At 39.2% G+C, this 25,081-nt stretch overlaps 1 protein-coding gene across 1 annotated transcript; it reads left to right on the top strand.

Moving 5' to 3' along the window:
* Window positions 1-2,305: 2,305 nt before the first annotated feature.
* On the top strand, window positions 2,306-23,914 carry slc6a5 (solute carrier family 6 member 5). The gene is made up of 15 exons (XM_063882355.1): window positions 2,306-2,791; window positions 4,387-4,534; window positions 5,055-5,186; window positions 5,314-5,487; window positions 6,991-7,141; window positions 7,897-8,029; window positions 9,494-9,628; window positions 9,725-9,828; window positions 10,614-10,738; window positions 10,947-11,059; window positions 14,498-14,629; window positions 15,017-15,116; window positions 16,503-16,603; window positions 18,276-18,443; window positions 19,900-23,914. Exons 1-15 carry the CDS (start codon window positions 2,306-2,308, stop codon window positions 20,053-20,055), a joined length of 2,358 nt encoding a protein of 785 aa, XP_063738425.1. The 3' UTR covers window positions 20,056-23,914.
* The last annotated feature ends 1,167 nt before the right edge of the window (window positions 23,915-25,081 follow it).

Genomic DNA, 25,081 nt, shown 5'->3' with positions numbered 1-25,081 from the left:
GGGTCCCACTTTATTTTACGGAACAAATATCCCTCCCTTGTGTTGGTTGTGTCTGTTTTTTATTTTATTTTGTTTTGTGAGGAGGTGTTTATAATGAACCCTTATACAAGTTTCCTTAATTGATGAGAATAATGAGTACGCTTTTGCCTTTTTTTTAGGCCTATAAATTCCTACACACAGGACTTGCATTTACATTAGGCGTTTAAAGGGAGGCTTGGAGGATGGTATGCGCAATGCAGCGTTTTAGAATCTCCATGGCACTTTTTTTCCCTCTCTGCTGTCACTGCTTACAGTCCAAGCTCTATGGTTGGCTCTGGTTCCTCCTGACACACGTGATTTAATGAAAAAAGAGGCCTTCTTCTTGCGTAAGACTTTAACAAATGAGTAGCTTTATAAAGACCTCGCCCACTTTTTTTTTTACTTGATCAATGCTCCTATTGCTGACGCACGAAGGAACGTATAGAGCCTCTAGTGCGTAAAACCTGCCATGTGGAAAAACTATTTATAGTTCAGACCATTTATAGCCCATAGTCTTAGACCGTGTATTTTATTACACCTTACATGTATGTATGTAAATGCATATCAATGTATGATAATATGTGTACGAATACCAGCCCCGTCTTCTAACAACTATTATAAACCTCTACAACTAATGCCCCATTTATTACATTGTGTAGCTTCTGCATTGTCGGGCCTTACAGTTTATGGTGGGAAATAACAACGTTTTTCTATTAAAGCAAGATTCTTGTGCACTGCAAATGTCCCTTTCCCAGTAGTGGCTACTGTTATGGTAACTGTACGAGAGAATCACGACTCAGCAAAGTACTAACACAATTTTGACAAACGTGTTTTCTGCTGCATTAGATCCTCTCCAATAAACCCTAAACCTGGAAATCTTAATCCAAAACGAGCTGTGTGTATGCCTGCGTGAGATGCGTCCCTGTGTGTAAATGTGTAAGTGTGTAAGCATCCTACACATCCCCAGAGACAAGTGTATTAATCAGCTTTGGAAAGAGTCCGTCCAGCGCTCACGCATGCCGTGCGTAACAAGAACGCACCCAATTCACGCACGCACTCACGCGCCCCTCATCGTATTGGCTCCGGTTGTCCCTTTAAAAATCCGAATCAAGGCCAATGATTTATCAAACTCCTATTATCAAGAAAATGTCACGCGAAGGGCACCTTGCTCTGCACTGACGCAAACTCCACTCTTTCCCACGGAGCTATAGAAGAGCTTTTGCACTCGCTGCTTTGCGCGGCTACAAGCAGTCCACTTCCAGTCTTCTCTTACAGCTGACCTCAGCCTGCCAGCAGACACCCAAAAATGGTAAGTGTTCGAAAACACTTTTTTGACTGTTAACTTGCTGTTTTATCTGTTTAATAAACTTGTTTTGAGCGTTTTTCTGACACTTTTTTAATGCTATTTGGCAAGTTGTTTTCCTACGCTCTCCATGGTGCTGCTTTGCAGCTGCGCCAGCTCCACATTAAAAAACTTTGTTCTCTCTTCCTGTCAGCTAAAATTCATTTTTATCTCTCTTGTAGAGCCCCATTGTGTGGCTTTTTTAAAGTGTTGACGTGAGAAAACTGTTAAATGTTGGTTTGTTATACCAGTTTTCTATTTTTAATTGTGCTTCTTTTTTTTTTTTTTTTTAATATAAGCGATTATAAACAGGTGCAATTCTTTGTTTTCTCACTAATTGAAATCACTTGTGAGCATTAATCAATTAACGTTTTTTATAGAATTTTTTTTCGATTTTCTTTCTTTTTTAGAAACTGAAGCTTTTGTGGTCGCTATCCCTCAAAGGTAAATTTCAGGGAGTCATTTGTAATTCCCCGCCTCGGGTCCGCTCACTGCTGTAACGCCGGTGATCTTGCATGCCTTCCGGGGAGAGTGGAGCTACCGAGAGACCCGCAGCAGCTTGTCTATTGCCCATAAAATCAGTGGATGTGTGTGGCTGAATGACATGAGGGGGAAATGGGGCGTAAAATTAAAGAATCTTGCAGAAAGCGAGAACTGGAGAAGCCGAGTAACCCCCCTCCCACCAACACACACACACACACACACACACACACACACACACACACACACACACACACACACACACACACACACACACACACACACACACACACACACACACAGGGTAAGCTGTGAGCTGAAACTATAGAGCAGCCAGAACATACTGCAGAAAAATGTTGCAGAAAGAGAATTGAGTATTTGTAGGTCCAAAGCACAGCTGGACTACAGCTGGATCACAGCTTCATGCTTTCTGCCTTTTTTTTTTTTTGCTGATCTGTCTCTGCAATGTTCCAGGATTTCTCTGACCAGAGAGAAATGACCAAACAGCCGGCCAGCGCCAGCGCTCCCACCGGCTACATACAGGCGCAGCAGCCCGACGGAGCTGCGGGACTTACAGCAAGCAAACCCGACAACACAGCTGCCTGCCCGCCCGCTTCCCCTCACCACCACCCGGCGCCTCAGCCGCCTGCTCCCTGTAACGATGGCAAAACTTTTTCTTCCACGGAAAATAAACCGGGAGAACTGGACAGCAATAAAGCGTATGGGACGTTTAAAAGCACCGCTCCGGCGGCCCCTGGATCCGTGGCCGTGAACTCGGCCTTCAGTAAGGATACTGCAGGTTCGGCCCGCGGGGGGGCCGCCCTGTACGGCGACCCACTCCGGGCAGCAGAGCAGAACAACACCGCGAGCAACTGGACGGCGATGAGCCAGACCACCATCATCCTGGGAACAGATGGGAACACGTCTGTTCAGCCCGGCACCGTGGTGGGGGTAAGTCAGCTAAATGAAGCGTTTCCTTAACGGAAAGCGGCTGGTCTGAGAGCGGTGGGGATGTTTTTCTGAGTGGATCTAAGCTGCTGTTTCCAACTGGAGAGGTGCACACCGCTGGGAGCTCCCACCGCCATGCAGAGCTTTTGTAGAGCAGGGCTGCTGGTGTGGTGGAGTGAAAGATCCGGAGTGTGTAATGCTGAGATTATATGTATGTCCCTTAAAAATGTGAAGACTGGTTTACGGTTTTGCCTCTGCACGGATGTGCTTAATAAGTGGTACATTAATGATGCAGTGGATGCTTTTGGCTTGGTGATCGGATAATGGCCTAAACAAGCACTCATTATGATAGTGGTAGATTTTTGGTATCGTTTACTTGTTTTTTCACAAATACGATAGTAGAAAGTATTTTTTCCGTGTAGAAATCCAGTCTGTATTTATATGTACACAAAGCCGCATGGCAAAGGTGCATGCTGCTGGTTAAAGTGTCTTTGTATGGTGCATGAGTAAAGGTTATAAAGCAGGATTTTTGCATGTAAAGGACTGTAGCACTTTGGGTTGTTTCTGAGCTGTTTGGGGTCCCCACTCTGTGCAGCGTCAAGTCCGGATCCCTCTGCACCAATCGGATCAAAACTTTCAAACCTGCTTATGTCAGCTAAATATCCGGGAACAAAACGGCGTCTTATTTATGAATCAGTGTGATGGATGATTTGATCAGCATCATTGCAGATGCTATTAGTCCTTAACGAGACTATTTGTTTTTCGTACAGAGCAATTTCCAATGATTTGTTCTGCTTGATTTTTCTTCACATAGTAACAATGGTAGCACGATAAATGGAATTCAATTAAACTCTCGTGGTATTTTCGGGGTTCCCCGCTCCCAGCAGACACACTTGGTATGGCCCAGAAACCCAGGTGTTATCCGGCTGATAGACAGCACTGTATTACATGAGACTGCGGATTGTTTCTAGTCCCGGCGAGGGCACCCCCCACCACACAGTTACACGTACACACACAAAAACACATTCCCATGCATGGTGTTGTTTATTATCTGAATATTTATGCAGTTTCTTGTATTCTGCTCATATCCTGCCGTACAATTGTTTTAACACTTTATATTTGTGGACCCTTAGCAGCTTTTTGAATATTAGAATCTGAGATTTAGGAGGTGAGGTATTTCTCATCGGAAAGTTGGTGCTGATATCTGATTGTTAACCGCAGGCTGTAACTAAAATGAACATAAAGGAAACATTTAGTTTTAGTGAGAAACATATAATATAAACCTTTATTGATCCAATAGGGAAATTCAGATCAAATGCATGAAGCTGCACTCTAAAGTATGTGTATTCTATGATTCATATTTTTACATGGGGAAATATTTAAAGGTTTCTTTATGATAATTAAATAAAATGGTAGCCTATGTGTTTGTTGGCGGTTTTTGACTGTAAATAGCGATCGTCCATATGTTTTCATTATAAAATTCCATCTTTCAGGCCATGGATTTTATTAATAATATTAATATAATGGTTTAACTTGGATGTAGTGTCACTTAGTTTGGGTTTTATTTTGGAAAATAATTGAATGTGTTTTCCTCTTAGGCTGAAGAGGATGACGAGGAGGGAGATGAGAATAAGGCCAGAGGAAACTGGTCCAATAAACTGGATTTTATTCTGTCAATGGTTGGCTATGCAGTGGGACTGGGGAACGTGTGGCGGTTTCCTTATCTTGCCTTCCAAAATGGTGGAGGTAAGACAAAAACAAAAAATTTGGTCGGAAAATGCGAATTATTCCCAATTAGCAGGGTTTTCATTTATTTCTATTGCTTCTTTTGAGATGTTTATTTGGAAGATTTTCCTTTAGACCAGCCAGCAAATACAGGCGAGATTTTGGATAGTAACTATTTGAATGAAAACAACGAAACAAATAAAGTATATAAAGATAAAGATAAAACACTTAAATAATGCTTTTTTAAAAAAAAAAGACTGCTTTGAAAGAAGTGACAGTTAATACAATTAATAATACCAATAGTATAAATTACTATCCTCTAAATTTGGTATAATAATCAATTATTTGTTCAGCTATGCTTGAAATCTTTTATGGATAATTATGTTTTTTTAATTTATCAACCAATTTATTGACACAAAATGTGCAGCAGAGGAGATCCTTTTACTCCCATTAAATCCTGATATAATGTTATTGTTAGTTTCCAAGCTTTTCTGACTCTTAAACTGCGCTTTGTACATCCTGCTGCTTCCTTTCCTTGCAGGAGCTTTTTTGATCCCCTACCTGACAATGTTGGGCATTGCCGGCATCCCCATCTTTTTGTTGGAGGTGTCCCTGGGCCAGTTTGCCAGCCAGGGGCCCGTGTCAGTGTGGAAATGCATCCCAGCTCTGCAAGGTAAACTGCAAAAACTAACCAGCCAAGAGCCAAATCAAAAATAAAAACTCATTTGTTGTTATCATCACGAGTTCTCTACTTTTTCTTAAGAGTAATTTATATATTTCGTCTCATTTATTTATTTTAGGTTGCGGGATTGCCATGTTGATAATATCTGTCTTGATAGCCATATACTATAATATTATTATGTGCTGGACACTGTACTACCTGTTCGCTTCGTTGAAGGGCTCACTGCCATGGGCTAACTGTAAGAATGAGTGGAACACGGTGGAATGTAAGGACAAAGACATGCTGCTGCTAGGTAAGACACACACACACACACACACACACACACACACACACACACACACACACACACACACACACACACACACACACACACAACACACACACACACACACACACACACACACACACACCAAAAGTACCTCTCTCTCCCTCTCTCCACAATGCGCAATGCGTCACGACTCCCTCTGAGGTGTCCTGCAGTATAATGAATCCTGACCTGTGATCTCTGCGGTGTTTTCACTCCCAAAAATACTTAAAATCCATAAATGTTTAATGATACAGGCCAATGATATGTAAGACCAGGCCTCAATGTCACATTTTAAACTTAGGAACAAACATTTCACATAGTTTTAGATTATTCTTTTGTGTGGTAATGTCAGATATGTTAAGGCTTTGGTTAATTTTAAAATTAAACTGTTTATGAAATGGTGGTTTCTCTGCAGAAAATGTGCGGGCAGGTCCTTGGAGGTATTTTGTGTCGAAGTGGATTGAATAAATATCGAAATTCCGTTCATTTTGTTTAATATTCGCCTTTAGCGATTGTGTGGATTCAGCACAAAAACTGCTTGGTTGACAAATTTACTGTACAGTCTACTGCAGTGCTGCGGTGTGCCCGAGACTGACCCCTGCTGGCTGCTGCGTGAACTGCAGGTCTGTAACTAGCCGCTGCACCTCAATAATGAGGGAAATTATAGATAAAGGAGAAATATTAGCCATGATAAAATCAATCAACTTCTATGGTTATTGACATTAATATATAACCTGTAATTTAGGCAATTAATACTTTCAAATCATATCGATACAGGAAGTGCAGTGGACTATATTACATAAACATCTTTACATCTGATACAATAGGCATGCAAAAAGATACACATACCATGTTGACTGGAGCTTTTATGTTCCAAATGTTTGTGTCGAACAGATGTTTACTGAGATGGATTTCATGTCCATTTTCTGAAAAGTTTTTGCATTAGGTTCAGTGGTTTGATATATTTTGTCTTTCCTAGTAATAGGAAACTCTCTTTCTATGCGGACGAGTGCTTGAGCCATTGTTTTGTAAAATATTATATGCAGTGTTTTAGCCATTTCTTCATTTGTCTTGTATATATATAAAAAAAGAAATTCTGGATACGAAGCACTAACATGTTTTTCTGCATTACAATGCATTACAAGCAGAATTTAAACAAGTGTAAGAAAAATGAAAATAGCATAAAAAACTCTTGTTTCATCACACTTCGTCTGATGTGTCTGCATGACAAATTATGCAAATGTCTTCTCTTGCATTACCTGGAGTATCATAAATGAGGCATAGATTATAGATGGATAATTGTCACAATTTATTTTCTGCACATCTGTCTACGTATAACATACATACCAAGTTCTCTTACTGAGGATCCACACTGCTGTCTCCCGCTTTAGCTCAGTAGGTGAGCCTGAGCGGACAGTGAGCTCTGTCCCACTGCAGTACTCTGCCAGTCTCTCCCAGTTTATGTGTGTTGGTTTCTGATTGGAACAGACTCATGCATCCTGCGGGACAAAAACTTCACCTCCATCAAGAACTCAACTTTCTGTCTGTCCCCAAACACTGTGGGAAACCTGAGCAAACTGCTGAACATGACCGTGGACACCAACCACACCTACGTCAGCCCCAGCGAGGAGTACTTCAAGTGAGTCTGGCATTAACAGCCAATAAATGTAGCAGTTAGATAACAAAAATGACAGCTGTGTTTAGTTTAAAGGTCTAATTTTTTAATTATGTTCCACAGATGAAAGCTCAATCAGATATTTTTGTCCTGAATATGCTTGGCTTGCTAGACTGTTTAAAAAAACCCAATGCTTGATCATGATAATAAAGAGTAATGTTTAACTTCTTAAAGTTTTCCTATACGCTCTTGAAGGAGTTTCACAGAACCATGTATTACCATGTTTGTGTCTCATAGAGGCAATGTTAGGGAATGAATTAACAAGAACAAAACATTTTTAGACCTGTTTCACCTGACAATGTTCTGCAAACAATTCCTAGTAATCTTCTCTTAATTAAATGCTATTTCAGTAAATGTGTATTACAACAATTTCCAGTTATAAAGCAAGAGTTGTATATCTTCAACTCAAAATGCACAAAAAACAAATCCCTCCCTGTTTCCGTTGCATTTAATGAATGTGTGAAACGATGCAGAATATAAAGAAGCTTCTACAAATAAGGAAATCAAATAATTAAACAAATTCTCTAACTTTGATTTGTGCTTGAAACTGTTAAAAATATATTGACAGATTTGTGGGACAATACATATATGTCTTGAACATTTAAAAATAAAACAAGTCATTTGCTAATACAAATTTGAATTGTGTCTTTTTTGCATTTTGTATGAGTTTATGATGAATATCTTCAGGCTGAGTTTTGCTGTTTGAATCCCGCCTGCAGGTACAACGTGTTGCACATCTCCAAAGGAATTGAGTATCCTGGAGACATCCGCTGGCCTCTGGCAGGCTGTCTGGCACTGGCCTGGTTAATCGTCTACGCATCTCTAGCCAAAGGAATCAAATCGTCAGGAAAGGTAACTCAAAACAAAAGTACTCCTCAAAATAATCCTCCGATTTGCTGTTTGCTACATTTTTCAGCTTATGAGGAGAAAAAGTGTGATTTATTATGGCCCTAAGTGATGAGATGTTGCATATTTAATGGTGAGCAAGGGATGAACTAAAGTGCAGATCCCTTATTGTCACCAAGTTTTTGTTAGATTTTAGACCAATCTGCAAACATAGTAAAATGTCCAGATTCATTCAATGTGAACTTTTTTATTTAATAAATCTGTAGTAATTTGATCATCAAGTATTGATTGAAGTTTTGGTTTTTGCATTCTGATATTTTGAACTAATAAGGACTTAAAATAAATATAACATTTGAAAGATAAAAAAATATATCAAAACATATTTTTACAAACTCTCAAATATCTTGTTAAGTATCATCCAAGTCTCATTTGATCCATTTGTTTAAGAATCACAATTTTCCACCCTTGTTTGAGAAAAATGTAGCACAGAAGTAATGGCACACATTGAGAGATATTTTAAGTTGATTTCTTGTATATAATGTTGCCCTCTGCTGGACATAGATGCAACACACACAATGTCAACCTTTATCAGCTGGCTTGAAACTATCTAAAGCCAACAGATTGGCATGTTACATCATATAAAAAACATCTGGACAGTTTTTATTTTAAGGTGCAGTGTGTTGTTACCTCACATATGCTTTGTATTTCTTATCATTTCTATGTGAGAAAATCGAACCCTGAAGACTGGCGCTGTGAATGTATGTTGTTTTCAGTTGGAAAAAATGTGTTTTTGTTTGGTTGCTTGTTTACTCATTAATATGAAATTGAAAATAGTGTCTTCACCAAATGTAACATTCTACATCAGTGGTTCCCCACCTGTTTGTCTCATGTACCCCTTGAGCTGGTCGCCATTCTATGAGTAACCTCTCACTCATCTGTGATGATTCGCTGATTTTCTTCTATTAATCCCATTGTCATCATGTTTAACCCAAATGCTCCTTAGATGAAAGTCAGTAGAACTCACCCTTAATACAAATGCATTTCAACTTGACATTTATTTTCCGTGAAAAAATATAATATTAAGACTCATTTCTAGCAGTTTCAACATCTTTTGTTAAGAGACACTTGACCTTGCTTGTTTTTTTTATAAGCTTTTGATAGTTCTGGTGGCAGCACACCAGGCCTTATCGTTCTACGTACCCCCTGCAATCCCCTCAAGTACGCCTAGGGGTCCCCATACCCCCGGTTGGGAACCAGTACATCATTGGATCTCCGACATTACATCCACCAAGTGTTTGGAACGGTTGATTGATGTACCTACAAACTGCCCAAATGTTTTATTTCCCACTTATTTTCCCAGATGAAAGAACATTATCAAATTAAGAACCTGACACAGGAGGTCAAAATGTGTTTTTCTGTCCCATTTTCCTGGCATTCCCTCTCTCACTTTGCCTCATCTTGTCTCCGCAGGTGGTGTATTTCACAGCCACCTTTCCCTATGTGGTGCTGGTCATCCTGCTCATCAGAGGAGTGACCCTCCCTGGGGCCTTCAATGGCATCCTTTACTTTATAACTCCAAAGTGGGAGAAACTGAGTGATGCAAAGGTACCTGACGCATGACGTTTAATTCACCCATGCCGTGTTTTTCCCCGTCCTTTTCCTGCGCTTTACCTGCAGCTCTTCCTCTCTTCCTCTTGTCAGGTGTGGAAAGACGCAGCCACTCAGATCTTCTTCTCTCTATCGGCTGGTTGGGGAGGCCTCATCACTCTCTCTTCCTACAATAAGTTCCACAATAACTGCTACAGGTAAACACACAAAAGGTAAACCATGCTTCTGGCAGACACATTCAAACTGTCACTGTAGACACTGACACTGTTTCTGTATGTCTGGTAGAAATGTCAACAATAAATGTGACTCTTTGCAGCCTGTAGTTCAGCGTTTCTTTCATTGCCTCTCTTCTAAAGCATCTACCTCTGCATTTCAAATCTGTGAACTATTGTTGTGTTCTATTCATTTCAATCTCACTCAATTTGAAATATATAAAGGTAACTTTTATAGGACAAACCTTAAACATCTGGGTATTGACGTATACCATAATTTAAAGAAAATGGTACTTTGTAGATTTCTTCACATAAACAAAACGTAATGAATGAAAGACTTCAGAAGGGCTGGTTGTTGAGCTGTTCTCATAAATAAAGAAAATAGGATATTTTTGTCATATATTTTAATGTTCTCTTTAAATCCCGATTACACCGTGAATGCTTTGTTACAAAAATACATTCATTAAACCTATCTAATAAAATATTATATACACACGCCCATTGCATAACATTACATGGTTATTGAAACATGTTACTCCTTGCTCCTTTCTGTAACAATTAGATTTGCAGTATTAACTCCCACCACCAGATGGCGCCATTGATTCTCTTCAGCTTGTACGCAACACAGTCATGTCCTGTTTGAAATGATAGAGCTTTACCATTATATGCAGTTGGTTGTATGTGGCATGTTTAAATTATTGCTGCATTATTTAAATCACTAAAGCAGATATTAACCATTTGTTTCTCCCTTTTCCTCTTTTCCCCTGCAGGGATACTATTATTGTGACATGTACAAACAGTGCGACCAGTATATTTGCTGGCTTTGTCATCTTCTCGGTCATTGGTTTCATGGCACATGAGTTGAAAGTGCCGATAGAGCAGGTGGCGGATGAAGGTAAGTTACCACAGCAGCAGGGAGCGTCAGCAGGCCGGTGCTGCTCACTCAAACACACCTGAGTACTGTACCTGCTGTGGAGATGGTGTGGATGCATCCTCATTTACGTGTGTGTGTGTGTGTGTGTGTGTGTGTGTGTGTGTGTGTGTGTGTGTGTGTGTGTGTGTGTGTGTGTGTGTGTGTGTGTGTGTGTGTGTGTGTGTGTCAGGCCCAGGCATAGCGTTCGTCGTGTATCCAGAGGCTCTGACCAGACTTCCACTGTCTCCTTTCTGGGCGATCATCTTCTTCCTCATGCTTCTGACTCTTGGCCTGGATACCATGGTAACCACTGCTCTATGTATGTGTGTGTGTGTGTGTGTGTGTGTGTGTGTGTGTGTGTGTGTGTGTGTGTGTGTGTGTGTGTGTGTGTGTGTGCGTGTGCGTGTGTGTGTGCCCTATATGTCCTAATAATAAGGAGTAAGATTGCTTTATGGTACTCTAAAAGTTCCAGCTATTTAGACACAATCTGAGTTTTAGGCATTAAACACTGGTAATTAGTTATCCTTAGTTGTTCTTTATACACCTTCCAACACACACATTTATCCACTTACCCCTCACACTTGCTACTAGTTTAATTGACATTTACACTACAATGACTTGTTTATTTGATTAAATTGACCATTTTACTCTGATTTAATTCAGCTTTATTTAATGAAACTTGGTCGTTAAAGTTGCTCATTACAATTAGTTTGTCAAGTGTTCATAAAGTTGATCTACTTCCTCTACTTTTTCAACTTCCCAATTAAAAAGAGAAAAAATAATTTAAATCTGGCATGTGATTAGCCAAGAACTGTTACGCTGACCCTGTTAATAACGACTCTAAAGTTTTGTTATTGCATGTTGTGTCTTATTAGCAGCTAAGCTAGCCACCAATTTATTTAAGAGCATTCAGCTATGTTTAGCTGGCTTGGAAACTCCTTTTAGGGACAGGACTGTTGCTGCATAGAGTAAAGACAATGTGTTCACTGGTTGATGTCAAGAAATTACTTCTGGTCTGGTGTTGTTTTTTTGCATCTGATTGATGTTAGCAAGTATCTTTAGCTTAGACAGCAAAACAAACCTGGACCTTAAAATAATGACTTTTGTTAGCCATTTGTGGGCCAAAAATACTCCACATCTTGTAACATTTAGTAAAACATACAACAACCAACATTTACAAACCCTGCAAAATCGTAGCAACACTATTGTCCGATTGGTTCCTGAGATTGTTATTGCAAACATTCATGCCCTATCCTGCTAAATTATTATTTGTTTTGTTGATGTGTTGTGCTGGGGAGGTAGTGTACAATGACTTTACAGGGGATTGTTTTGGAAAAACATCTAAAAACAACAGCCTGCTGCTGTGGGAAGTAAGGGTCTAAAGACAGAGCTGAGGCTGAACCCAACAGTAAATGTGCAGTTAAACCACAATAATGTTCAAACAGATTCTAAAAAAATAATTGGAGCTGGGTCTTTTATTTCTGTGGGTCTGTAGCTGCAAACAAAGTGTCATTTGAATCAATAAAATATTTATGATTCCGAGCTCCAAGGGCAAGGTTTTTTATTTAAGGGGAATAGAATCTTAGATCAGAGTACGGGAATAAAAGTAGTCATTATTTGTTTGTGAGAACACAACGTAGGGGCTGCAACACCATCAGTCTCATGGTGAAGATTCCTACGTTTCAAAACATCAGCAACCTTTATTTTGGCAAGGAGAGTCTCAAAGTAAACACTCAACTTTGTTAGCAGCATGCAGCTCGGTATAAACTCTGCAGACGTTGACCTAATTAACATAATTACCCACACACACCACCCACTGTGGCTGATTTCAGCTGAAGAGCTCCAGCTCTCCGGGTTCTTGAGCAGAGGGGGGGCTGCATGATTGGAGAGAGTGAAATTAAGTTGACCTTAAAGTTTTGCAACAACAATCCTGAAGTAAATCTATGTTTGGGTGAAATTAAAGTACATATACATACATATTAAAGTTATCTTTCAAAACTTTATCTGACATTTTCTAGATCAAACCATCACAAAGAAGTGTTGAGATTGTTGAAGAAAACTGCACTAGCCAGTTTATGTCATCTACGAGGCTGGAGGCCTTGAGTGTGCACCAAAATGTTTTTAGAAATGAAACATTATTAAAAATGTCAACATTTATTGTAAATGTAATAATAACGTGCCTTAAAATTATACACGAAAAAGTCAACGTGAACATTTTTAAAAAGAACATAAAATTCTCCAAATCAATAATTAATTAAGATATATAATAATAAAAACGTTTTTTAAAACTTTTAATTTAAACGATGGATCAATTGTGTTTGTGTAACGCGTAATTGTGTAAAAAGTTTTCCCTCATAGTGAAAAAATCATTTTAATTATCACCCCACTCTGGCTCTCAGGGCGTTTTAGTGACTTTCAGCAAGTTGTTTTGGTTCACTGAGCAAAAAGCTTTGTTAAACACACTGTTTTGTACCTGTCAAGGACCAAACAACACATTTACAAAAGTAGCATTAGCTGATGATGAGCATTCAACAGCTAAAGAGCCAGATATTTTCCTAAGGAGACGCTGGAGACCAAATCCGAGGTTTTAAAAAACATATACAATATATTGAACTTACTTTCATCGGGATGATGCGAAGACGATTCTAAATAAGTTATAATGCCATTATCAATTCATCGCTGCCATGATTGCGTTTTAAGCTTGCTTTGTTGGCTTTAAATCATAATAATACACTTTCAATGTGTTTTCTTTTCTGAACTACCAATGCACACTACTCTTCAAAGTTACAAAACTTTAATTGTGTCTGTTACTGCACTCATTAATTCCTGATGTGACTTATAAATAAATAAACACTTAAGTCCCCGGCATGTAGTTTTAAAAAGTCCAGAGCACCTCCGGATACAATCCTGGGCAAACAGTTTCAGTAAAGACACCAACTCCTTTACTCTGTGATGCTGCTGAGCTGAGCAGAGGAGCAGGGGGCACAGCGGCGCATTAAGACACCAGTCTACATTAACAGTAAATGATGATGTTACTTTGCCTTGACAGTGGCAGGTCCGAAGAGAGGACTGGTGGCTTTGTTGTAGAAAGAAGCTCGGCGGTAATAGGCTTGGGATGTTGACGGGAAATTAGTTTTGGGAGCTCAGAAGGAAGTAGACGAGCGGAGAAGAGGCAGATAGCTCAGCTCCAATGGGTTTCTACAGTGCACACACACACAAACTATACCAACTCTCTCAGATTGCCTGTTTGCATATTCATCTACTGCAGTCCTCTGGGTTCTGAGACCATTTTACCATCATGTTGCATTTGCTAATTGAACCTACTCCTATTCAGGATTAGGGTAATGGTCTTTATTTGTTTCGGTAATAAATGCAATTACGGCAAAAACGGGTTTATAGTAGGAATTGGAGACAAATGGCTCACAATGCTGAATACTGAATTCCAGCAGCAGCGGTTGGTCTGATACAAATGAGGCAAACGTGCTGACTCGAGGCTTTTTAGTTAAAATGCTGCGGCAAAACTGGGCTGATTAGACAATTTTCAGTAATTCTGTAGTCAGGATATGTGGTGATCAGATTTAGCATTTCAAACTTTCAAAAATACCTGATGATTTAACGGAATTGAATTAAGTATGTTCTATTTTAGGCTAATTAAATTTGAGTCCGAATGAAAAATCTTTCATCATGCATGTGATTTAACTCTCTCTGTTTCCTTCCTCCTCTCTATTATCTCCATCCCAGTTCGCCACCATAGAGACCATTGTAACCTCGGTGTCTGACGAGTTCCCCAAATACTTGAGGAAACACAAACCTCTCTTTACCCTGATCTTCTGTGCCATCTTCTTCGTGGGGGGGTTCCCCATGATAACAGAGGTACGGCACTAAAACACAAATCTGTGCACACACTGAAGGCCCCACAGGCACGTTTGAGCATTATCTCCACTTGTCCTTGGACTCTGTCTTTGAATAAGCCAACTGATTTCTGCATGTTAAGTGAAGTCGAGTTCTTCAGAGGACAAGCTCGCTGATTGGAACAAGAGAGGCTGAGTCTTATTAAAATCCCCCCAGACATTCTCAGAAGGCAAATTCCAGCCTAAAGTAGGATTGATACATGTCATTTCTCTTCATCCAGTGCAAGTTGCTGTGACAGTTATCACCATGGAGAAGTCAGAAGTTGAGAAAAAGTGAAGGAGGAGGGGTGTCATTGTAAGATGAAGCCTCAAACCGCAGTAATATTTAGTATTTGTGTCTTTGTGACAGAGTGGGATGTTCATGCTTCAGTTGGTGGACACGTACGCAGCCTCCTACTCTTTGGTTATCATTGCAATCTTCGAGCTGGTGGGAATTTCCTACCTCTATGGTGAGTACAGCTGATCCTATTTTATCTCTTTCACGTGCAAGGCTGAATGGCTAGAGGCCACTGGAGGCTGTAATGTTACATCCTACAGTGTGGAACACATCTAACGTAATGACTATTTTGTTATTTTAAAATCTGGTTAGTTTTGTTTACATCTCTTGACCAGTCTCTAGCTCCATCCTCCCTTTGGTTTGCAGGTCTTGAATTCAAAAATCTATCATCAAATATCACATATGAAAACCTCATTGAACACAGCTGCAGGAACAGTTTCTGGTTTAAAGATGAATTATTCATTTATCTTAGAAGTAATTCACCAAACCCTGAATATTAGACTTTTCATTTGCAGCCTGATAGCATCTCAATGACCCTCAATGCCCATGTCTTTCAAACTCTGTTGTAAAGTGCTATGTGATTTTCTCAGACTTGACAAAGCTCCTCCAATGCCACAGAAGACATTATATAACTGTTTTAACAGACTTCTTATGTCTAGAAAGATTTCTTTCAATTACAATCAAAAGTGACCCTTCAAAGGTTTTCCAAACCTATAATAATTTCATCAGCCTAGCTTTTAGGCAACTGATTTAGTGCCCCGGCAGGATTCAAATGCTGTTTCAGAGACGTTTGTATTCATAAGTAAAATCACACAAATAAGTGATTCGGCTGAAACTCCAATTGAAAAAATTCTGCTGTACCAAATCACAAGTTATATTCAAAACCTTATCAACATGAAAATAACTTTAAAATCAAGTATGAATCGTTAAAAATTAAGTTCTCTGACAGCATTCTGAACTAGTTTCTTATTAGCATTTTAGTTAAGTGAAAAGGAAATACAATAGCCTACATTGCTAATATTAACATATTGTTAAAACTTGTTAAAAAGTTTCAAGGATTTCTTGTCTGCATGTATAAGAGCTTGATCATCTTGAAGGCAGTTCTCATTTCCCTTTCTCTGCGGTGTACACAGTGTAATTACACTTGTGACCACTAGGGGTCTCTGTTGTGACGTCCAAGTCACATGCACAGGGCTCAACTGTGTAGGAGAGGGCTGTTACCCAGGAGGAGGAAACTGCTCTCCTCCAGTTTGTCAGAGCATCAGTACAGGTGACATATTGAAATGATTGTGTGACTCTGCCTCTTCATGTCACTCACTGTTATCCGTCAATAAAGCCGCAGGAATGAAGCCATCTGCTCCCACGCTTTTTCTGAAGGACCTCAGAAACTACTGCTCTCTATCATCTCCTTTTCTCACACACATGCACAAAGTAAAACATTTTGTAAGGCCGTTATTTAAGAGACCTTATTAAATCCAGGTCAGTCTCTGTGTCTCCTCTTTTCTGTCTTCCTCCCACGTTTCTCTTCTTTTATTTAATTTTCTTTCTGTCTGTGCAGGTCTGGACAGATTTTGTGAGGACATTGAAATGATGATTGGTTTCCAGCCAAACCGATTCTGGAGAGTCTGCTGGGCTTTTGTGACTCCAACCATTCTGACGGTGTGTTTGTTTTTGCTCATCTTATTCTCTTTCTCTCGCGCACACACACACATATGCACACACATATGCACACACACACACACACACACACACACACACACACACACACACACACACACACACACACACACACACACACACACACACACACACACACGGGACATGTGCGGCGTAAAATGTTTTCACTGCCGCCTTTCAAGTTTATTGATTTGCAATTGGAAAGCAACAGAAATGTATTTATTTTTTCCAATTCCTGTCACGTCACCAAGTTTCAAGTTGTTTTACAAATACTGCCAGATTGTTAATAACCCAGCTGTGGCAAACACACATACATTTATCTCCAGACAACACATTTTCTGTAAAATGGCCACTTATTTGTGGTAGCAGAATCTAATGCACACGGTTCAGTAGCATGCGGTTGTTGGACCCTGGCCAGCAGCCGTGTTAGTAATTGTAGTGGAAACCATTGTAGTTTCGAATCAGAGGTGATGATGACAAATGGAGCAGCAGCGGGGCCGGCTGGTCATCTCGCTGCTCTCCAGGGAGATTTGATTTCCTCGGGAAGCTCATTGAAGCACTACCCCAGGCTAATGTATTTCTGTCTGCCCTGTTTTTTCTGTTTGTTTTCAATTACTTACTCCTATTCTAATCTTACAGATTCTAAAATGTAGTCAATAGGAGGTACACTCTGTCCAATGTTTTGTAAATATAGTAAAAGGAAGGTCTTGGAAAGAAATCTTCTACATAATGCTACATAATTCTAAAAAATGTCTATTTTAAATGTAATAGTTGTTTTTATTCTTACCCATGAGTGTGGAGTATGCAATGGTAAAACTGCCTTTATTTTTATTGAACTTTGGTAAAATGTCACTGTGTCTCCAGTTTTGAAGAAAATAAGGTTGCGACATTACCTGCATGCTTCGCCCGAATTTGCAAAACCAGTCTTTAAATTGAGAAAAAGATATAGAAACAGAACAGGAGGCCATTTTGGTTATTCTCTACAGCCTGATGATGACCTTTAGACAGAAACACAAACACAATTAAATTGTCTCTCTGGTATGAAAACAGTTGAAATTGCTAGAAATGTTTTCAAAAGTTCTCAAAACTAAACATTTATTTTTATTTTATATCCTTAAAAATATTTTCTTAGATTTAGCTCATAAGCTAACAAAAATTAATGTTATCTGTGATGTAAAAATGAAAATAATATGACTTTTTTTTTTGTGAATATCTGCAACACAACTTGATTTGTAATTATTATTTTATACATAAAAAGTTTGTATTAAATTCCCTTTAAAAAGCAAAAAATTACAAATGTTGGATATTGTATGTTAAATGGGACACCCTGATACACTATCTGAAACTTTAGAATAAGGTACAGAAATATAAAATGTTTACAATATACAGTATATCTACAATGTGACAAAACTAAAATTACAAAGAGGTCATGTATTATACAGAAACATCTACACGCTAAAAAACACCAACCCATTCCCAATAGCTATACCTATGGCGATGACCATTACAACACAATCCTTTTACCTGTGGCCAATAAGCTGCATCCCTGTTGCAGCAGCTGAAGAGATGCTGCTCAAAGACACCCATGCAGTGGTTCTTAAAAGTAACCTAGTAGACATCCTTTTTTAATCTACATTTTCCATATTCTGTGCAGGGCATCCTGGGATTGAGTCTGTACCAGTGGAAGGTGATGACGTACGGGGACTACACCTACCCCAACTGGTCCATGGTTATGGGCTGGCTCATGGTCATATGCTCCGTCATATGGATCCCCATCATGTTCTGCGTTAAGATGTACATCGCACCCGGCACCTTTAGAGAGGTATTTAGTGAGAAAAGGCCTTAACAAGACATGATCACGTATATGTTTTGTTTTGGTCCCTCACAAACACACACTGTTGGATGAATCAATAGTCTCATCTTTTGCTCATTAGCAGGGAGAGGCAGTAGCTGACTGACTATTCATTTGGCCATTTTTCTTGGAGTCCGGCAGGTCCTTATTAAATACTCAGATTAATGAATGATGACGAGCGTGGCCTTCTCTCCAGACGTCTTTGTTCCCTCTGCGGCTGTGACAGCAGCTCTAATCACAGATCATCCTCCATCTTCACAATTTCATCTCTTTCCTGTCTGTGACTTGATTGAATGCATAATCATCACAGTTTTTACATATGCATTAGGATAGAAACCTCATGTTTCCATCATGTTTTACAATCAAAAGAAGTTGACCTTTGACTTTCTCTGCGCTTTTTTCATTTGCGATTGCACATTTCTTATTAGAAAAAAAGACATAAAATCATCAGGAGCTTTAAAAACCAAGCTATTGTTAGAGAAAACAACTGTTCCCAGAGGTGGGAGAAATACTCAGATCTTGTACTTGAGTTAAAGTAGAAGTACCAGAGTGTACTGTTACATAGTAAAAGTCCTGCCTTCAAAATGTTATTCAAGTAAAAGTACAAAGGTATTAGCATCAAAATGTACTTGAAGTACCAAAAGTAAAAGTAGTCATTGTGCAGATTGGTCCATTTCAGAATAATATCTCTGATATGTTTTATAATTATTGATCATTAAAGTGTTCTCAGAGCTGGTAAAGGTGCAGCTTGTTTTAATGACTTTGTATACTGCAGGGTAGCTGCTGATTTACTGCAGGTGAACTAAAGTCTGATTTAAGGGTTGATTATATTTCATATCATTAATCCAAATCTGTAAAGTAACTAAAGGTACAAAATAAATGTAATGAAGTAAAAGTACAAGATTTACCTCTGAATTGTTGTGGAGTAGAAGTACATAGTAGCATAAAACGGAAATACTTGAGTACTTTACAAATATCTAAAACTTGTGCTAATGCAAGGTGCATTGCTTGAGTAAATGTGCTTAGTTACTTCCCATCTCTGTCCCTAACCCACCACTATTGATATAACCTAGAGCAGGTTAAGGCACCCCGCTGAGCCACATGCAGCTCTTTAAGGGTAGAAAGGTCCTTCTGACGACAAGGTAAAGCATTGAAGATATTCAGAATATATGATGTATGCTTACAGTAAACAGATATTGATTTCCAAAGTGAGCCTTTGTTCTATGTGGGTTAATGATGTCTTGATGCTGACCCGGTCTAAAGCAGTACATTAGTTTTCTTCAGTGCTGGTACTCCTGTGTGTTTCTATAAAATGAGGTTAATGTACTGACCGTGGATAAGTACCTTGTACAACCCCACTTCAAAACTATCCCTTTTATCTGGTGTTCCTGTGCAAACCCTGTGTGTGTTGTGTCTCCCCCCGCAGCGTCTGAAGCTGGTCTGCTCCCCTCAGCCCGACTGGGGTCCCTTCCTGTTGAAGCACCGTGGAGAACGCTACAAAAACATGACCGACCCTCTGGGAACCAACTCTCTGGGCCTCAAACTTCCCCCCAAGGACTTCCAGCTCGGCTCCTATCAGTAGTAGTAACCCAGGAAGAATTGCACCAACCAACTCCAACCCCTGCAGGGGGCGCCTGGAAACACCCCTTCCTCTCCTTTATTTCCCTTTCGCCTGTTTGTGCTTCACCCCCATGTGTCCTGTCATCCTCCCTGTTGGATTTGCAAACAGGCTCCCTCCCCTCTCCCTTCTCTCCTTTTTCACCACCTCCTCTCTTTTTTTATTGGGGGGGGGCTGGTCTACTCCTCCTCTGCTGCTTCGTACTCGGTTAATGGGCTATCATTGCCCCCCACACATGACCACTGATTACTTCGGAACCCTTCCCAGGGATCTTTATTCCAAGAGAAAATTGTGTCATAAAATGACACGGCTCAGACTGCACTTGCAATATTAGACTCACCATAGCTGCCCCCTATGGAGTCGTGTGTGTACGTGCGTTTGTGTGTGCGTGTGCCGTCATACTTGTGTGTAGAGATAATGAATCATCTTGGTGCAAGCAGACACAGGAAAACAAAAAGAAAATTGTGCGACAGAGAAGCAGCGGTTCAATGAGCTCGGCGGGGATCTGTGTTTTGTTCCATCCGTGTACAAATTTCCAACAGCATTACAAATAATATCAGCCTCTGGAAAAAAAGAAAATTGCACTGGTTTCACATTTTGTTCCTACCCAGCAGTATATATGTATATTCACAGTAGCTTCTGCTCACTCGCTCTTGCTTTGTTAAAAATAGATCACACGATCTGCAATTTGTGCCTCCTCCTTCGCAGTAGAGTAGCGAATGCATCCTGATAACCACTTTTGGTAGATACACTTCGGCCTGGATGACTCTGCAGTATGGTCGACGCTTGGATCTATTTCTCTCTCTGAATCCAAGGGACCATTTGTGATACCCTCTCCCTTGGTCTATTTACTAAGTTGCACTCCTGGTCTCCTTTATTGTATTATTCTAAAGAACACATTCCCAATGTAGGATACCTCTAGAGTAGTCTCTCCTTCCTTTAGTAACGTGGCCATTTAACCAATTTAAGACACTAAAATCTGACCTTGTAGTCACTCTCTGCTTATATTTTAGACAGTGTATTAATCTCTGTATGTGTTGTGAACCTGTCAAGTCAAACCATCTTAACAATATGCATCACATCAGTAGAGTAAATCAAATATATAATTATATATATATTATATGTACTGTATAGCCTCCAGCAGAGGAGAGAGCTAGCAAGAAAGAGATTGAGAGTGACTGTGTGTGTGTTTGTGTTCATGTATCTGAAAACCCCATGTTTCTCTTGCTAGCTGAGTATTATCTTGTACAAAGTGTACACTCCTTAAAAAACCCCTACGAGTAGTCAGCGCGTGTGTTGTCGCGTCCTCACAATTGTTAGGAGCAGCTACTAAGTGTGAGTAGATGAAGAATAGCATAGAAAATGGCCTCCTTCTTTCTGGAAGTGTACTTTGTCTCTTGTTGTTTGTGGTTGACCTTCGGAGACCTCTTAGCCATTTCAGACTTATGCCTCTTGCATCTCTGTGTCCTCGTAAAAACAGGGTCTCAGGTATACTCGTTTCCATCACACTACTCTGGTAGTTGTAGGAACAATAGCATTCAGTGCATAGGAAACAGAATCTTGAGCCATCCGAATGCTAAATTATATTAAGAGTGAGTTGCAGAGGATCAGAATACTACTTCCTGGTTACCTCAACGCATCATCACTTTGATTTTTGCTTGCTTTTTGCTTAAACGCGCCTTGCGATGCCAATACAGGATGTACAAGTGACTTTTGCCAAACTGTGTGCAGTGCTAAATCAAGTATGTTGCTTTTTATAATATAGTTAGATGTAAAACAATACCTAGCTAAGATTTATTAACACAATCCTCATTATAAAATGCCTTGTAATTAGCTTGAACATTTATTGGCACTTTGTTAACTGCGTTTTATCTTCATATTCAGAAAACTAAAGGTTTTCAGTTAAGCTCACACTGTGATCCATCAGAATCAGTTAAATGGCTGTAATTTAGGACATAAGTCCCTTTAAATTGTGCTGTCAAGACATCATGAGCACTAATGAGCTTCCGTAAGCTGTGTTTCTGTGGGCGTCAAAGTCTTCTTCAGATGTAACTGCTTGGTAACACAAGGAAAAGAAGCAGTGCAGCTCAGCAGGAGTCCAAATGTCCTTCAATGTCACATGAAGATAGTCAACTTTTCCGTTTGTGGGCTGCCAACCAATTACCTACACAGTAACACCATGTATTCACTCAGAAGCAATTAGTCCTTTCCACGCTTTGACTATTTGGCTACGCATATTCACGTTGACACAAAGTCCTGATTGGCTTTATTATGCTTTTAACACTACAGGCGTTTACTTGTACTTGGATGCAATTACTGATGCTCAGACATCTAAGGGTCTCCTTAACCGCATCTCAAAGCCATGCCTTTTCATAATCTCGACATGCATATAGCACAGATGTTATTAAAGAGGTTGTATACAAAAACATAATCAATTAATGAGCACAAAAGCCCTGTTGTTGAATAGCTTGCTTGCTCCACAGTGTTGCTTTTGTTAAGTAGCTCTATTTGTTTAAACGTGATAATAATGTATGTCTGTGTATGCTCGTGTGTGTGGGTGTTTGTCTCGGTATTAGTTTTACGGAACTCCATCTAACTATCAATCAGATGTTTGCATGGCCAGTCTCAGCGTAGAACTAGAGGAGATTTATTTTCCCAGGATGCCTCGTTCTTTCTTAGTCGACAAATTGTGAGTTGGGCGAAACTGCCAACACCAATATGCTCAAAAAAAAAAAAATGAATCCAATGGCAACCACCCACTTGAGAACAGGGGTGGCGACGGGGGCAGGCTGGCATTTTAATCATGTGTTGAATCTAATGGACAGTCTGCTCTAAAAGCCTCTTATGCCCTGAGATAGATTTTAATGATTTCCTTAAGAGCCACGGCTAAATAGCTGTAAATGATGTGTTTTGTGTCTCTGTGTTTCCATTTCTACTGGGCTTCTGTGCTTTTGGTTTGAGAAAAAAAAGAACAGCTTAGGGTTTAGTTAAATCCACATTGCCTCATAAAATATAACACCGAAGAGCTTGCATGTGCAGTTTGTGTTGCTGTAACTCAATGTTCATGTATTGTAATCCTTCTCCTTTCTCTCTGAGTAGAATAAGTCTGTGCATGTTAGGGAGCTTTTTGTTCTACACAATGTTAAGAGAAACAGAGGGTTGTCTTTCTTACAGAGGAGGTTGAAGAAAACAGAAAAAGAAACCTGAATTTGCTTTGCCTGCAAGTCAACTTTGGGCAATATAGGTAACCAAAGAAAGAGTACTTACACTAGGGTTGTAGTGAAAACAGAAAAACAAACTTTAGAAGAATAAAGGAATGTGTCATCTGCGTATAGGAAGTTAAGATACTGCCATTTATATCCCATGTAGTGTTCCTCGATGTTTGCCAATACGTTACAAAACATCTTCAGGTAACCATTGGCCTTATAGATGTCCTCTAATGGTAGAATATCACACGTTTATCAAAAATAACACCACAGAATAGCTAATTGTCTGTCTCATATGGTACCGGTATTCCTATTGTTATGTCTGTCGTGTCTTTTTGGCACTTTATTGTCTGACCTATGAATGCATAGGTTAAATTTCTAATTACTTGAGTAATGTCATATATTTCTGTGTGTTCTACGTGAGGTACTGCTGCCTATGGATATAGATATGTGCCTCCGACAGCCCATGACATCCTTTTGATTTGAAAACAGAGTAGATATAGATATAACAACTATCTTTTAAATAAGTGTGAGATGTAAAAAAGAAAAAAGGATATATATATATATCATATATGTGAAATGCATTTATTTATTTTCAATGTCACCAATCTTTGAGGCCCTACCTCAGATTTTGTATTTATGTATAGAAATGCAATTGGATTATAGTATCTTTGCCAATAATAATATATCGCTATTATATCATGAGATGTATAACCTATGAATCAATAAATAAATGTCATTGTTTTATTTGTTGTCACTGTCTTTTAATTATGCACCCTGCATTTAAGTGGATCGTTATAGAAAATCTCCAAGGAAATTAAATGTTTCATGTCAAACTTATTTGCTAATTATTGTGTGGAGCTTGCCTGTTGTACAGTAAATACAAGCAGGTAAGAAGTCCTTTAATAAGCTGGGAAGCAGAAAGAGACTTTTGAATTAAGTGCCCTCATTGATGATAATTCATTTGTTATGAAAGAAAGGTTGTTTTTTATTGTCATACTTGGACAAAAAAAAAAGAACATTCTGAAAAACACTAGTATGAAACACTGGAAGAGCCTGAAGTCAAAATGCAATCAAAAACAGTTTAATAGGCATACTACAAATTCAAATTGTTGGTACAATAAATGGTACAGCTACCTTTGATTTTCTAATTAAGTAAATGGCTGCATCTGTGGTTTCCCTATAATTTCCCTGGCCATGTTGACCGCTCTTGACAGTTTCCCTTTACATTTGACATCCACGTTTCCATACCACACAACTAACTAATTTTAAGATCTATCAAAAAGGTTCTCTTACGTGTCAAAGTTCCAGCATTGAGCAAAACAAAAATAACATGTGCCTCATTATCTTTGGCCTTCTCCTCCCTCACAATTGTTGGTTTCGAAATGTCAGTTTACAGGAGCAAAGATACTTTTCATAGTATAGTGTGAGAGTGCCACAAGAAGCTCTGAATAATAGAGTAAAACATGTTATTTCTGCTTATAAACTGGTTTTATTTTACACCAGAACTCTTGTTTTATGTGTCATTGGGTATATGATCCATCTCGTTATTTGTTCATTTTTATTGCCCATTTTCCAAAGGAGTATTCATTTCAGTATTCTGAATTTACACCAAAATGCTCCTTTCACCTCAGCTGCAGCTGTGTAGCCAGTGTATCCACAGGAAGAGCAATTTAAATATGGATCCATTTTTGTTGAGACCAAAAAAGCTACAAATCTCACAAACAAAATTTCACATGTTCTGTTGTTAACCAAAATTACCCAATTCACCTAAATAATGCTAT

Source organism: Eleginops maclovinus, chromosome 4, assembly GCF_036324505.1.
Source record: "Eleginops maclovinus isolate JMC-PN-2008 ecotype Puerto Natales chromosome 4, JC_Emac_rtc_rv5, whole genome shotgun sequence".
Taxonomy (NCBI): Eukaryota; Metazoa; Chordata; class Actinopteri; order Perciformes; family Eleginopidae; genus Eleginops; species Eleginops maclovinus.
The sequence above is the reverse complement of the archived record's forward strand: the minus strand, read 5'-3'. Positions and strand labels throughout refer to the sequence as shown.